This window comes from Aspergillus multicolor, assembly GCF_047715735.1.
Source record: "Aspergillus multicolor strain CBS 133.54 unplaced genomic scaffold BDW74scaffold_8, whole genome shotgun sequence".
In the NCBI taxonomy this organism is placed as follows: domain Eukaryota; kingdom Fungi; phylum Ascomycota; class Eurotiomycetes; order Eurotiales; family Aspergillaceae; genus Aspergillus; species Aspergillus multicolor.
In genome coordinates this window covers 64,234-78,869 of record NW_027395959.1, presented here as the reverse complement: position 1 = coordinate 78,869, position 14,636 = coordinate 64,234, and the positions used below count along the sequence as shown (strand labels likewise).

The 14,636-nt window shown below is 54.1% G+C and overlaps 8 protein-coding genes across 8 annotated transcripts; 4 read left to right on the top strand and 4 right to left on the bottom strand.

Annotated features, from left to right (window-relative positions):
* Position 1: 1 nt before the first annotated feature.
* On the bottom strand, positions 2–1,078 carry BDW74DRAFT_176728 (SDR family NAD(P)-dependent oxidoreductase; the record flags this gene model as incomplete). The annotated part of the gene is made up of 7 exons (XM_073728712.1): positions 2–224; positions 275–498; positions 555–636; positions 692–769; positions 820–851; positions 899–963; positions 1,021–1,078. 7 exons carry the CDS (start codon positions 1,076–1,078, stop codon positions 2–4), a joined length of 762 nt encoding a protein of 253 aa, XP_073585125.1.
* A 449-nt stretch (positions 1,079–1,527) lies between these two features.
* Positions 1,528–2,911, top strand: BDW74DRAFT_176727 (general substrate transporter; the record flags this gene model as incomplete). Its single annotated transcript, XM_073728711.1, has 3 exons — positions 1,528–1,615; positions 1,683–2,167; positions 2,204–2,911. The coding sequence occupies 3 exons, from the start codon at positions 1,528–1,530 to the stop codon at positions 2,909–2,911; spliced, it is 1,281 nt and encodes a 426-aa protein (XP_073585124.1).
* Positions 2,912–3,237: 326 nt separating this feature from the next.
* On the bottom strand, positions 3,238–6,137 carry BDW74DRAFT_150252 (putative DNA mismatch repair protein (Mlh3)). Its single transcript, XM_073723987.1, has 2 exons — positions 5,764–6,137; positions 3,238–5,717 (listed from the first exon to the last, which is right to left on the bottom strand). Exons 1-2 carry the CDS (start codon positions 6,005–6,007, stop codon positions 3,346–3,348), a joined length of 2,616 nt encoding a protein of 871 aa, XP_073585123.1. The 5' UTR covers positions 6,008–6,137; the 3' UTR covers positions 3,238–3,345.
* A 519-nt stretch (positions 6,138–6,656) lies between these two features.
* Positions 6,657–8,370, top strand: BDW74DRAFT_131929 (uncharacterized protein). Its single transcript, XM_073722306.1, has 2 exons — positions 6,657–6,966; positions 7,021–8,370. Exons 1-2 carry the CDS (start codon positions 6,933–6,935, stop codon positions 8,235–8,237), a joined length of 1,251 nt encoding a protein of 416 aa, XP_073585122.1. The 5' UTR covers positions 6,657–6,932; the 3' UTR covers positions 8,238–8,370.
* A 102-nt stretch (positions 8,371–8,472) lies between these two features.
* On the bottom strand, positions 8,473–9,412 carry BDW74DRAFT_150248 (glutathione S-transferase family protein). The gene is made up of 3 exons (XM_073723986.1): positions 8,713–9,412; positions 8,562–8,641; positions 8,473–8,495 (listed from the first exon to the last, which is right to left on the bottom strand). The coding sequence occupies exons 1-2, from the start codon at positions 9,232–9,234 to the stop codon at positions 8,570–8,572; spliced, it is 594 nt and encodes a 197-aa protein (XP_073585121.1). The 5' UTR covers positions 9,235–9,412; the 3' UTR covers positions 8,473–8,495; positions 8,562–8,569.
* Positions 9,413–9,863: 451 nt separating this feature from the next.
* BDW74DRAFT_176723 (uncharacterized protein) lies at positions 9,864–10,650 on the top strand (the record flags this gene model as incomplete). The annotated part of the gene is made up of 2 exons (XM_073728710.1): positions 9,864–10,116; positions 10,199–10,650. 2 exons carry the CDS (start codon positions 9,864–9,866, stop codon positions 10,648–10,650), a joined length of 705 nt encoding a protein of 234 aa, XP_073585120.1.
* An 892-nt stretch (positions 10,651–11,542) lies between these two features.
* Positions 11,543–13,067, bottom strand: BDW74DRAFT_190124 (UbiD family decarboxylase; the record flags this gene model as incomplete). The annotated part of the gene is made up of 1 exon (XM_073732116.1): positions 11,543–13,067. The coding sequence occupies one exon, from the start codon at positions 13,065–13,067 to the stop codon at positions 11,544–11,546; it is 1,524 nt and encodes a 507-aa protein (XP_073585119.1).
* Positions 13,068–13,418: 351 nt separating this feature from the next.
* Positions 13,419–14,090, top strand: BDW74DRAFT_176721 (UbiX family flavin prenyltransferase; the record flags this gene model as incomplete). The annotated part of the gene is made up of 1 exon (XM_073728709.1): positions 13,419–14,090. One exon carries the CDS (start codon positions 13,419–13,421, stop codon positions 14,088–14,090), a length of 672 nt encoding a protein of 223 aa, XP_073585118.1.
* Positions 14,091–14,636: the final 546 nt, after the last annotated feature.

The following is a 14,636-nucleotide window of genomic DNA, read 5'->3' as shown; positions in this document are numbered from 1 at the left end:
GCTATAGAGTAGACTTGAAACCACCAGAACTGACGCCCATACCCCCGTCCACCACCAGGTCCAAACCAGTAACGTAAGCGGACCCATCACTCAGCAGATACAGCGCGGCCATCTTCAGGTCCTCCGGCTTCCATACTCTCCCCATCGGCGGCGCCTCGTTGAAGATACGATGAAGATCGGGACGGCGGGCCGCGATGCTCAAATTCATCGTCGTAGCAATGTACCTGATCTGGTTAGCCTGCCGCCTAGAAATATTATAAAAACGGGCGCGAACCCAGGAGAGATGGTATTGACTCGGATCCCATGGGCAGCAAGCTCATGCGCGAGGTTACGCGCAAGCGACCAGACGAAACCCTCATTTCCGGCATACGCAGTGAGCTGGTGGCCCGGCGAGACATGCTGCGCGGTCTGCGAGCAGATCATGACCACGCTACCCTTGGTGCCCTGCTCCTTCATCTTGCGGACAGTGTGCTGGACTGCGAAGAAAGTTCCAGCTTCCTGGGCCTCAATCTTTAGCACCATGTCTAGATATGGTAGGAAGTGGATGAGCATACATTCACGGCCTGCTGCCGCTGGATATCCTCCCATGTGTGCTCGAGGAAAGGCTTGTCGATGCAGATTCCAGCCGCGGTGATTCTATAATGTGTAAGCACAATTAGCAGGCTGACTACCTAGGACTCAACGAACTTACATCCCATGCACACCTTTGTGGTCCTCGAAGATCCGGTCAAATACCTGCAACAGTTGCTCTTTGCTCGTCACGTCGCAACTACTAACCGTCAACTGTGATTCTCCCAGTTGAGCTGGGCATTTGCATACGAGTAGTAATGCAGACGACCAGGAATCTTTGCCTGAAGACTCAGAAACCCTGGTCAGGCTCTGAGACAATGTTGGTCACTGCAACGACAGCTTCAGCTTCGACGCAGGCCTGAGCAAGGGACAAGCCGATCCCACGGCCCCCTCCTAACTGACGTCAGCTGATCTGTCTTTGTATCTGCATGATAGTCGGCAATTCCGTACCCATCACAATGATAGTGCGGCCGGCTAGGCTCATGAGCGAATTGATCGTTTCAGACATGCTGTAGGTGCTTGGGAATGAAGGACTCGGCAATTCCGCAGCTGATCCGTTCCACCATGATATATCAGTGCTGGCAAAGTGATTTCGGAGCGCCACCGAATCTCGAATCCCAGACTGGGGCGCGAGATTCGACACCTGATGCAATGGAGCTGTCCAAAGTGGGGGTTTGACCCCGTGGGGAAGGCTGAGTACCAAGCCCAGGTATAAGCAGATATCACATGGTATATAAAGACCGGCTTTCTCTCCACGATCCGGTCTCAGAAGTCTTCATTCATGAATGAGCCCACTTCCAGCCATGCTAGGCACTCTCCAGGGGAACCGCCTCACCCGCGGGCGTGACTTTTGCCAGGGCTGTGGCTTCCTCCTCTTTGGCTACGACTAAGGCGTCTTGGGGGGGCCTGATCGAGAACCGCAGTTTCCAGACCACCTTCTACAGCCCCAGATCCGTAATGGTTGGCCAGATCACCGCCACCTATGACCTGGGCTGCTTTCTCGGGGCCATCGCCTGTATGGGCCTGGGTGATTACTTTGGCCGCTGTCTGTCTATTGCCCTAGGCTGCCTCATTCTGAGTGTGGGCGCCATCCTTCAGCTCATACCACTCAGGCCAGATGCTCGTCGGCCGGCTCATCTCAGGCGTAGGCAACGGCATCAACACAACCACCATCCCGGTGTGGCAGTCCGAGATGTCCAAGCCTCACCACCGCGGCAGGCTCATCGTTCTCCAGCTGGCCCTTAACCAGCTCGGCAACGTCACTGCCCAGTGGCCCAACTTCGGTCTGGGCTTCATCGACCACCGCAGTGTCTCCTGGCGCTTCCCGCTCGCCTTCCAGATCTTTTACGCCCTTCTCGCTGCCGCCGCCATTCCCTGGCTCCCCGACTCTCCCCGTTGGCTCATCCAGCGTAACCGCGAGACTGAAGCCCGTGCCGTCCTCGCCCGCCTCTACAACAAAGCCTCAAACCCGAATGATCCCCTCATAGCAACGCTGCACGATACCGCCGTCCGCTCCGTCCACCACGAACTCGAGCTCGCCGCAGCCCTCAACTGGCGCGTCCTCTTCCACAAAGACAGACTACACACAGGCCGCCGCGTCCTCCTCGGCGCGGGCACCCAGTTCATGCAGTAGTGGGGCGGCATAAACGTCATCAACTACTATCTCCCTGCCATCTTCGCCTCGCTGAGCGTCTCCCGCACCTTCTCACTCGTCCTCTCCTGCTGCAACTCCATGAACCTGATGTTCTCGACCTGCCTAGGCGCCCTCTTCATCGACTCCATCGGACGCAAAAGACTCATGCTCCTCGGCGCCCTGGGCCAGGGTATCTGCTTCGCATTGGTAGCCGGGTCTCTGGGTGCCGCAGGCGCAGACCCAACCACAAGCTCGCAGCAGCAGTGGTCGAAAGTCGCCATCACATTCGTCTTCGTCTTCTTCACTGTCTTCGGGCTGACCTGGATCGCTGTGCCGTGGATGTACCCAGCGGAAGTGAACACGCAGCAGTGGCGGAACCGGGGTGCAGGAGTTGCGACAGCCACGAACTGGATATGCAACTACGCGGTGGTGCTGGCGACGCCCGTCGGGATGCAGAGTATGTCGTGGCGGTACTATCTCATCTATGCCTTTTTGAACTTCACGTTCGTCCCGCTAGTCTCGATGTTTCATGTGGAGACGGGCGGGTTGTCGTTGGAGGAGGTTGATGGCCTCTTTGAGAAGATGGGTGCTGAGACTGCAGCTGCCCGTGCAGTTGGCATGCCGATGGAGGTGGAGACGCAGCGTTCTCAATCTCAAGAAGGGGCGGAGAAGGATGGGACGTCCAGCGAGTGGGTTGAGGGGACATAGTTTCATTTTTTGAAGGTGTTTATTCGACAAGAACAGGTGGCGAACCTTGATGTTTCTAGAAGCTTTGTCCAAGTGAGTTCTCTGACGAGGGACATCATATGGAGCCAACTTACATGTTTAGCTGTCCCGCATAGTAGCGCCGTTTATGCAGTCGAGCTTTTTGTGTAGGATGCGATGCATGGCTCTTATCTTTCGATGTCCAAACTCGCAGTATTCTGACCATAGTGGACGCCAACAGGTGGATGAGAGGTCTTTTGTCCTTGTTGTGTACGCGGTCGTTGGCGTCTGCCGCAACCTGAGTAAGCTGGAATGAGATCAGAATAAGGCTAGGTAGAATGCTATAGGTATGGAAAGCAAAGTATAGATCTAAAAGTCTAAATATAACTATCACCGACAGGGTCGCTACTCGAGAATCAAATGGGTCTTTTGGTGGCTTATGCCGACTTCCATTGTTTGAAAGCCTCAGTTAACCCGACGCCAGCCACACCTCTGTCTGAATTCTCCATACCCCCAACACCCTCACGCAAGTCCACCAGTGGAACCATCGACGGCCGCCCATGCGCGCACTGAAAAGGGAAAACACAGTCTGCCAAGCGACTGACGAGATTCCGGCACTCATCAACAGTCAAGACGTCGTTGAACATAATTGCAGTTCGACACGCTCGCGAGTTGAGCATGTCGAGAATCCCCTGAGGACATCCTGCCATTCGCCGGACCCAATCTTGCCCAGATTCTGTTCTTGCCGAAACAGGCGTCAATGGACGCGAAGTACCCTCGGTCCGTTTCCAAATCTCCGCACGGAGAATACTCATAAGCTGGTCTGGTTCTGCTCGGCAGCGTTCTGCAATGAGAGTGGGGAGTACTGATACCAATAACGATGTCTTGTCACTCCTTGTAGTTTGATGGACCGCATATTCAATGCCCCAAGACCGGAAAAATTCCACCTGCCGTCTGAACAGCGAAGCTTCAGCAGCTGGGATGGCAAGCTCGATCGGCTCCACCTCAATCGTCTGCACATCAAAGCCATTGAAGAAGTCCTCAGACAGGCGTTCTATTCGACACCGCTCGTCTGCCGCATGTTGGTCGACAAGGATAAGGGATGATGAGTCCATATGGGTGACTTCTACCAGGATAAACTTTTGGTCGACCTGGCCAATCACTCTTGCTGTCTTCAACTCTTGCTTGCGTAGTTTTCCACGGTATTTAGTTACTCCAAAACTATCCAGTCCGCAATGTTTGTGAAAGCTAGGCGCCTCCATGCCGTCGTAGTCAGAATCCGTATCCAGAGCACTTATCGGCCTTTCAGACCGACCAAAAACAGGGCTCTTCCAATTATCAAAAAGATGTTCCAACCACGTATTCTGCGACTCTGGGGTGGCAGATACTGGCCGCTTCCGGCTATCCAAGACCCCGGTGAGTAGAGACCCCGTTGTCCTCGAGTGTTTGGCCAGCGCCGAGGCAACGGATGGTCGAACGTTGACGGACTGGCCAGTCCTTGAATTGACCCAGTGTTTTATTCCTGTGTATGGATTCACCCAAGGAATCAACCCATCACCGTTCTGAGTCGGACTTTCAAGTGGTACCTGAGGCGGTGGTTTGACAGTATCGTCCACCGTAGACTCCAAGAGTAGACCATCTTGTACCAATTCTGGGGTACTTGTTCTCACATCGTCACCTGGTAAGGGAGAGGACACGGTCTTCGATTGCATCGATCCATTAGAGTGGCTGTTTCCGCTTTTGACACGAGACCAATTTCCAAAATGGCCATCCATACCTGGGCGAGAGAACGACGGAAGTTTCACCTGCTCTCCTAAAAGCTCTGTGCTCAAAATCAGGTTGCGGGCTACCTTGGAGCGCGAGCGGGATTCTACTTGAGCAGGATTCTGGCGCTGCCTCCGTCCTCCCCTCGGACGCATTCCGTGCTCCTTTAGGAATTCATTGATCATGAGTCCGAGAATATCCAGGATACGTTGTAGCGACTTGTCCGACTCGGGTAATTCCCCATCGCTGCTTATAGTGTCAACCGAATCGATGCGAATATAAAACATGGGCCACTTGCTCACAGCTACAGGCCCACGGTCCTCAATGCCGTATCCGTAGCTTGAGCGCACGCTCCAAATCGCGCCAAAATCAGAATGCGAGAACAAACGGTTGACCTCATTGTAGATTATATTCGCTTGGTTTTGTGCGAACATAGGCTCAACTCCCATGGAGATAAACTGAACCTTTTTTGACGGGCTTGGGACGAGAGATAGTGCAGCGTTGATCGTCAGATGCGGAACGGCTGCAGACACAGCATGCCATTTTTTCGGACTTGCGGTATCAATAAAACCGGCCTGCGAGAGAATTGAGCCAAGTCGTGCCAGATCTAATCCATCAACTCGAGAGCCTTGGCGAGGACGAATGGTCAGCTTCCGTTCTTTATCCACGTCCGAGACGGTCAGCTTTGGAAGGCCACCGCTAGCGACCATAAGTGCAACCAGTAGATGTTTCAAGTCATCCCATTGACGGTCTAGCTCATCTGGTTTTTGTAGAGCCAGAGCGCGGCTCTTCACGCGAACTGGCATGTTTCCAAAGAGGTCGTTGACAGTGACCCGTGTTCCACGGTCGCTGAACCTTAGTCCGTGATGTCTTGGGGCTGGACAGAGCCGGGCAACAGGCACGGAGTGGTGGAACATGATAGTATTTGTGCTCGCATGATGACGATGATGCGATGTGATAGTCAACAATGAGAGTGCGGATAGCGATGCCAGAAAGCAGCCCTTCCTGCCGTACGCATTCGACTCCGACTGGAATCTCGACGTATCTGGTATCGTAAGCACGAGCCAGAAAGCAAGCAGAAGAAAGCATACGATAAGACTTCCCTAAGCCTCCCTCTAGCTCGAATTCAATAGGAAGGATTCCGGCTCCATCGTCCTCGACCACGCATCCTCCGCGTCGGTAGTCGACGGTAACAAAGATGCTCTGCGCGTTTGCATCCAAGGCATTCTTGACCAGGTCTAGAATGACGGCATTCAAGTGCGTGATTGACGTCGATGACTTGATCTTGGCCGCCACTTCTCGTGGGAGTGGTTGAATTTGGCGGTCATTCATCATGAAAGTGTCCAAAACATATTTACAGCTCGTGACCCAATTTGCCACCTAAGCATCGAGTAACATCAGGCCAAGATACCCAAGCTGAGATATTGTCTAAGTCAGTATGAGCGCATCAGAACATTCGCCAGAGGTCGCTTCCATTTTGCTCGACATGGCTATGGTAGTAGTTGTTGAGAAATCGAGGAAGCTGCAGCAGGCGATGATGTCGGCCGAGTCACGTGACTATAAAGTATAGTAGCGCGCCACAAACATGTTCATTGCGAGATCATTTCTAGGTACAAAGTACAGCTTGCGTATTTCATTTGATGATAGAAAAGCTGCATTGGTGTAGCTCGCCGGCTGAATTTCCAGCTTCCACACCGTAGCTACGCTGCACTGCAAACTGCATCAGAACTGAGTAGGACAAGCCCACCGCTGCAGGCTCAGGGAGTACGCGACTACGCGTCCGATCGGAAGGCTGCATCTCTCGGAGTATTTCCTCGCCCAAGCTTCCAATGGCTTGCCGCCATGAAAGAGGTTGGGAATAAGAATAGCAGGCACTGTTTTTGGGCCGGAAAGGGAGCAGATCACGTGAAATCATAGGTGAAAGGAGCTACAGAGTCAACTCCTGGAGAACTCCTGGAGAACTTCTTCAGCAACTCACTTCCTTCTCACGACATCTCGACGAAACTGCTCACAATCATCATTTCTTGATACCCCCATTGCGCTTACTTTCAGCGACTGTTCTTTTCACTGTCTCTTCGGCTCCCCGATTTCATCGCTCGCTGTTCGCTGCCTGGCGCCTATCGATCGCGACCCAAGCTCGGTAAACACTTCCTCGCCAATTACCGCTCCACGATTGCAGCTATAAAGACGAGCTCCATAGACTACATCGGAGCAGACCTTCTACAACCCTTGCGGAAAGAATATCCTATTAATCAAACTGATGGCCACAACCGATGGCCCTGCTCGGGCGCATGGTATGGCGGCCCCTCTTTTACCCGCCCGAACACTACTCACAATCCTCCGTATAGACCGCAATGGCCGCCGCCGCCCATTTGCAAGCTGGATGAAGCGCCTGGCGAGCCTCAAAAGCTCCAACGACTCTAGCACCATTCGATGGTCGAACAAGCGCCACGGCACGAACAAAACCAAGAACTGCAACATCAAGAACAATCCTTATCCCTTGTCCGGCCACCCGCAAGCCCTCGAGCAATCCATCAGCGACCGCGCCTCCTCCCATAGCAGCGAAGACCCTTCAAGACCTCGATCTCACTCTCAGAGCGAACCGTTCATTGCATACTCCGGCTATGAAACGAACGTTCCCGCAACGAGCGCGAAGTCGGCGGCTCCGACTATCTCCACAAACGGCGAGACGGCAGTATCTGAGGCTGCATACTCGAAGGCTGGGACGACAGCGACGGTCGGAGGAGGTGTGAGCACAAACGGAGGCGGAGAAGGGAGCACATTTTCGTCACCAGCGCCGTCTGTACGGTCGCTGACTACGACGCTGACGACCGTGCAATCAGCGGCACCGTCGAACATATACAACACGCAAAACCATACGCCTCAGCACCATCACGGGCATTCTACGACTAGCACACAGCAAGTGCAGTTTTCACACCAATTCCCTCCATCTCCCGCCACCGCCGTACCACCTCATCTTGCCCCGCACGGGCACTCGGTCACCTACAGCGTCGCGACCGCAAACAATATTCTCACCGACAACGCGTCGATTTTAACTCTTGCTTCCTCGTCTAAGCGACGCCGCCGAAACTCCTTAGATACCAATGCATCTGTCCGCGCGCTCGCCCCGTCCTCCGTATTCGGCGGCAGCCGCGAGAGTCTTCCCTTGAGCGTCCTGAGCGGCGTCGGCGAAGCATCAAATACATCCATCTTGAACGCCCCTGGAGTTTTGAGCCGACCCAGCCTCGTTGGTCTAGCAAGTGCCGAACGAGCGAGTGTCTACTCGTCGTCTGGCGTAGCGCCAAGCGGAGAACGCAGCAGCCTTTACGCCAAGCAAAGCGCAGTAGCGGGTGATGGAGCGAGCATCCGCAGCGGCGCACACTCGCATGCGCGCCAGGACAGCAATGCCGCCAGTATCGCTGGTACTGCGCCCCAATCTATCCAGCCAGGACGGATCAGCCGTCGCAGCTCAGGATGGGGAGAAATCTGTGGCGAGGACGAGGAGAGCGATGATGAGAAGACCGGCACTGGGGTTAGAGAGACCGGGAAGATTGAGGAGCACTAATGTTCCAAAGGGTCGCTTGGCTACGGTGGTGTTTCTGCGGTTCTTTATGACTAATGGGATGGGATAGATGGGTTATTGTGGTCACGGCGTTACGGTTTTCTTTTCTCAGACACGGCCAGATGGCATCATACCATATTATGAATAAAGTCCTATTGCACTTTATCTAAAGACACCAACAGCTGAGTATGAATCTTTTCCAGACACATGTTGTTCCTGCTTTGACGCATCGCCGTACATGAGTGAATCTAGTATCTAAAGGTCTGCACTCCAACATTACAACCCATGTTCTCAACACAACAAGTCGAGCTAAACCAAAGATATAAGCAAGAACATCACACAAAAACCTCAGCCGGAAAAACCTGCAACGCCTTCTGGCCAGCCTCCCTCCCATCCAACCTCTCCCAGTACGCCAGAAAATTTCCCTCCCAGGCAACAGCAACCACCCGCAAACCTGCAAGCTCATCATCTTCATCAGTCCATAGAAGTGCACATCGGCCGCCGAGAACCTCTCCCCACACAGCCACGTCTTCCCCACCAACTGCTCGTCCAGCAGGTTCAGCGCCTGGTTAATCAGCACCTTCTGGTTCACGCGCGCCTCGGGCGTCGGCAGCCGGTGACCCCGGTAGAAGTTCACCATTGCCGGATCGTTCCTGAACCACGCGATGACCGGCTGGCAGATTTCGAGGTCCATGCGGCGCAGCCACATGCGGGTTTCGGCGCGCTGTGCGGGTGAGTCTCCGAAGAGGGAGGGCCCGCTAGTCGCGACCTCGTCGAGGTATTCGCAGATTGCGGTGGTTTCGGTCAGGACTGTGCCCGTGCTGTCGTCGAGTTGGAGGGCTGGGAGCTCGCCGCGGGGGTTGATTGCGCAGTAGGCTGGGCGGCGGTTTTGGAGGGTCATGATGTCGACGGTCTCGGTTGTTAGGGTGAGGTCGCCGCGTTCGAGGATGAAGAGGCGCACGGCCATGGGCTTTGGGGCGGAAGCGTCATAGAGCTTCATTATCTAGGTGGTTGGTACCCTATTGTTTTGAGGGGTCTTGATTGCTGGACTGCTGGACTGCTGGACTGCTGACTGCTGCTGGGCTGTTAGGTGAGTAGGTGCGAGGTCTTTATACTTTTGCTTGGGGAGAGAATCAGGTAGACAGTCCGGCATTAGGAGATTACAGTGGGTCGGTAAGGTTTAACCAGAGTTGATGTATATTTAGGAGTCAAGGTTTTTATCATGTGGCGGGCCAAAGCTCTACGGGTATATACACGATAAAGCATAGAAAAAGTGAAGAGAAAGTCGAGTTGAGGCCGGGGGGCATGGACGAGTAGATAGTAAACGGAGTCGAGGATTGCTCGAGTAGGAGCAGCAACAGACCTCCAGTGGAGCATGGAGTGTCCATACCACAACGGAGTTGTAGCCTCGTGGATTGCCATTCCATGCACAAGCTCAATCCGATTCTTTCTCCGAGTGGTGGATTTTATCGTCCATATAAGATGAACGTTCGATTTGATTTCTATACCATACCCCGGCAGGTTCCTCTGGTCACACACCATGGGGTCGAGGGTGATCGCACCAACCCGGCTATCCTTGCTGCTCTCCCGTGGGGGTAGTATAATGTACCTACACAAGCTCACTTACCCATGTCGCGCCATGACCTTCACTCTCAAGGCGACGCCCGGTCACACCAGCTCCTTCTCTTCCACGGCTCTCAACTCAAATGTCTGCCCCGTGGATCAAGAGAGCTACAGTCTCCGCATCCCAACACGAACCTCCCAGCCGGCATCACCAACGAACAACTTCTCGCAAGATTCTCAAATGGAGTCTTCGGCGGCCGGATCTTCACTCCCGAGAGATGGATTGCACCCATTATGCAGCGGTGCATTGATGAAGATGGTACGTAACATTACCACCCTGTCTTGTCTTGTCTTGGAATTCTTATCAGGATACTCTACGGCATCTGACCCCCTCAAAATAGTCATCGCCGCGACAGGCCGGGACTCATCAATACCACCGCCCCTCTGGGACCTGGACGCTCTCTCCCAAACCACGCTCCCACCCCTCGGAACGACCCTCTTCGGACTCCTCACCCTGTTCGACACAAGCGCCTGCACCGACGCCCATCGCACCGCCGTCTTCCCTGCCTCCGCGAACGTCCCCCGTCCCACCTTTGCCTTTGCAGAATACGCAGGGCGGACCCGGTCGCGCGGGCTTGCTGCCTCGCACCGCTTTGAAGTCACGCGGGAGCGGGAGCGAGAGCAGGAGCACGTCGGTGAGGAAGAGGTCGAGTTTGCCGTCATCACCTTTTCGCACGTTAGGAGTAACCCGGCGACTGGCGGGAAGTCGCTACCGACCTGGTTTGTCTGGTTTCATGTGCTCTATTCCGGGTTGTTGTTTGCGGAAGGGATCCGGGAAGTTCTGAGGGGGTGAGGCTTAAGGTAGGACGGGTGGTTATGAACTGTCATGGTTGGCGGGGACAATTGAGATGAGATGGGCTACTGATAGCATACGCTCTGCGGCAAACATCCAAGTGGACGGGAGGTCAGAAGTGAAACCGAGAGGAAGGCTTCTAGTGTACTTACTCCCATCTGACTATGCGGGCTTTAGAGTCGCTGTGGCCATCGTGAATGAGGGATGGATGGCCGTATTAGCACCCGTAGTCCTGGATACGGCAAACGCCCCTTGTTTTTGTGCAAGATGGCGGGTAAAGCGAAGGGCATACGGCCGTTGAAGATAAGTTGCCTCAGATTTATTCGGCTCTCTTAAGATCTTGTTTATATGGGCAGTTGGAAAGTGAGAGGCATGCATTCCAAGATATGAATTGTGTTAGATGGTAATGGTACCGACGGCGTTGCTGTTGCGGGAGCTCGCTTGCAGGTCGGAAGAGGTGGTCCCTCCTGGATCTTTAAGTTTATCACATCAGTACCTATTGGCTCCTCAATCTCTTGATCTACCTCACTACCTCTCATACTCTTCAAGCTCTCTTCTCCGATTTTCCAAACCCAACTCTCACACCGGACAGGTGCAGCCATTGGCATGACAACGTTGGAACAATAATCTGAAGTTTTCCAACAACACCGCAGCAAGTGGAACTGCTCCCAGATCTCCTTACCCACGCATTCAGCAATACAGCACATTCTGCGTGAGCTATCTCACCACAACCACTAAGAAGTGCCTACAAATCTAGCTTCGAACCTGCTATTATTGAAATGTGGAGTATAAGGTAAGTCAGGAAAACAGCAGAACGTGGGTGATATGCCACATGGGCTTTTCTAGATACTACCTAATGGTACACTCACTACATTTCGACTCGAGAATCAATCTTAAACCGACTGAAAGCCATACTTCTTCCACTTCCGCTCCACCAACGTCTGCACATCAGCCGGATAAGAGCCCCGGAACGAGCCAACCTTCCACGCCAGCTCCTCATCCTCAAACTCGCAAGAGAGCATGCAGCACTTGACAACCTTCTTATGATTCCGCCCGGCACCAGGCTGAATACCATGTCCAACGTACGGAATCAACGGGATATTGCCGTACTCGTCAAATAGGAACTCGCTCGTCCCGGGCTCGCAGCGCGTCGACTCCGCCCAGATGACATCGCGCAGATTCGTGGGGTCGACGTCCTCGCCGACCAAAAACACTTTGCCCATGTACCAGCCGGGCTTGGAGCCGAAGACCACGTGCCCGAGCTTGGTGCAGAAGTCGACCATGTTGGTCTTCAGCGTTCGCAGCTTCTGTCGGTCGACTTGGATGACGTACCAGATGGCGTGAGACTCGAAGGGACACCAGGCCATGTTGATTGGGAGGCCTGCGGACTGGCAGAGGTGGAGGACCTCGGCGGCGATCATCAGCGCCCACAGGGTGTGGCTTTCTTCAGTAGCTCGGCCGGTAATGCAGATTGGCAGGATGGGGTTAGTGCGGTAGGTGATGGCGTTGACCTTGAATAGCGGACATTGCTTTGCCTGCCCCGGCCAGACGTGCCCGTGATACTCCATCATGGGACCTTCCGGCGCCGTCTCAGAGATGGAGACCGTCCCCTCAAAGATAATCTCCGCATTAGCAGGGACACGGATGTTGTTTGTCTCGCACTTTACGACATCAACGGGCTTCCCGACCAATGCACCAATGAACCCAGCCTCGTCAACGCCTTTGGGTATCGGCATCCCGCCGACCATAATCGCTGCGGGGGGCACGCCGAAGCACAGAGCCCACGGCATATCCTGCCCCTTGTCCTTCCACATCTGGTAGATCACCCCGATGTCCTGCTTCGGGATGATGGGGCCAACGAGGTGGCGCTTGTCGTGGGTCATGGCGCGGGTGATCGACCAGTTCGTCCAGGAGCCATCGGGTGTCTGCACGATATGCATGCCGAAGGTCTCGATGAATTTTCCTCCGTCGTGTTGGTGTAGGAGGGGAGTTGGGAGGGTGGTCAGGTCGATCTCGTCTTCGAAGAGCTTGTGCTCTTTGACTGGCCCGGTTGTAACTTCTTTCGGGTCAAGCGGCTGCAGGCTTCTGGCGGAGTTGATCTTGTCGATGATTTCCTGTCCTGAGGCAGTGGAAGGAAGACCCAGCGACTTTGCAATACGGCCCAGTCGCTGCCCGGGGACTCGGCTTAGTCCAACTGGGGCTCCGAGAACGCGGAAGAGACCATCCCCTTGGCGGCCCTTGATGTTTTCGAAAAGGGGCGCCTTCTCCTCGGTCTCATACACACGACGAGTGATTGCAGCAAGCTCCATAGCGGGGTCGACCTCCTCCTTGATGACCAGGAGGTCATTCTCCTCTTCGAGTTCCTTGAGGAACTGACGGAGGTCTCCCGCCGCAGCGGAATGCTTCGAGATAGCCATGATAGAGGAAACTAATTACTTCACAAAGAGAGAGAAGAGACTCGCGGAATCTGAGACACAAAAGCAATCAGCCCACCCACCGTTATATTTATGTTTGTCATGAAGCTATAGAACGCAAGCTTCCCCAATTCGGGGCGAGTCTCGGGAGGGTTCCCGGTGCGGGTACGACCAGCTCCTGCCCACCAATTCCAGCCCTGCAGAGCTTCCCCAACTTGGAGATCTCGGTAGCTCCCTGCTCCCTATACTTGTCGATTCCCTAATATTTTGCGAGGCTTTTTCCTTGCAGTTATTTCTTGCTCATTACCAGATCTCTCCTCGAATCTGCTTTTGCTGATCGCAACCATCATCAACATGGACTTCTTTACCTCCCAACCAACCACCAATTCCACAAAACCGCAACCGACCCAACAAAGCCCTAACACAACTACAACCACTTCAGTTGCAACCCGCCGCCCCAGAATAATAATCGCCCTCACCGGCGCCACAGGCTCAATCCTCGGAATCCAAACAATCCTGACCCTCCGCCGCCTAAACATCGAAGTCCACCTAATCCTGAGCAAATGGGCCGAAGCAACCCTGAAATACGAAACCGACTATACCGTGTCCAACGTCCGCGCCCTGGCAGACCACGTCTACAGCAACAGCGATATGGCGGCGCCCATCGCAAGCGGGTCGTTCCGTGTGGATCTGGGGATGCTGATTATACCATGCAGTGTCAAGACACTCGCATCCATAGCGAACGGGATCTGCGACGACTTGATTTCTCGGGCTGCGGATGTGGTTCTTAAAGAGCGGCGGAGGCTTGTCCTTGCTGTGCGCGAGACGCCGCTTAGTTCGATTCATTTGGGCAATATGGTTACTGTCACCCAGGCGGGGGCGGTTGTGTTTCCCCCTGTTCCGGCGTTTTATATTCGTCCGTCTAGTGTGGGGGATTTGGTGGACCATACGGTTGGCCGGGTGTTGGATTTGTTTGGGCTTGATACGGCGGAGTTTGAGAGGTGGGAGGGGTGGAAGAAGGAGTAGTCGGTTGCCTAGATCAGTGCTGGAGGCTGCTTGTTTGGATTGCGACGGAGTTGGGAGGGTACTGGGCGGGCTTTACCTGGAGGGGTAGGGAGCAATAATGGTAGCGTATGCATATAGGATTGGAGCTAAGGTGTATATGGCAATGGCACGGACATCTCAATACTTCCTGAATCGTCTCTGGTTATGGTAGGTAGGGTATTTATGGCGATGTTTGGGGCAGCTCTCAGGTTCGTCACAGCTGATCAGCCTTGCAGCTTTCTACTTAGGGTCGCTACAGTGAGTCTATCTGGTCAAAAACCGTTCTATAGAAACCACTCATTACGAAACATAAGTACATACGACCACAGGGTGTGGAGAACAGGGCTTCCCGTCCGCTCAGCCGTACTTAAGCCACACGCCGGCTGGTTAGTAGTATGGTGGGTGACCACATGCGAATCCCAGCTGTTGTATGTTTTTGTTTTTTGGTTTTTTTTTTTTGCTCCCAAGACGACATTCTATAGCCCTTGTGCTGCTGAAGAACGAGGCGCGTGAAGCCTGCATGGCGTT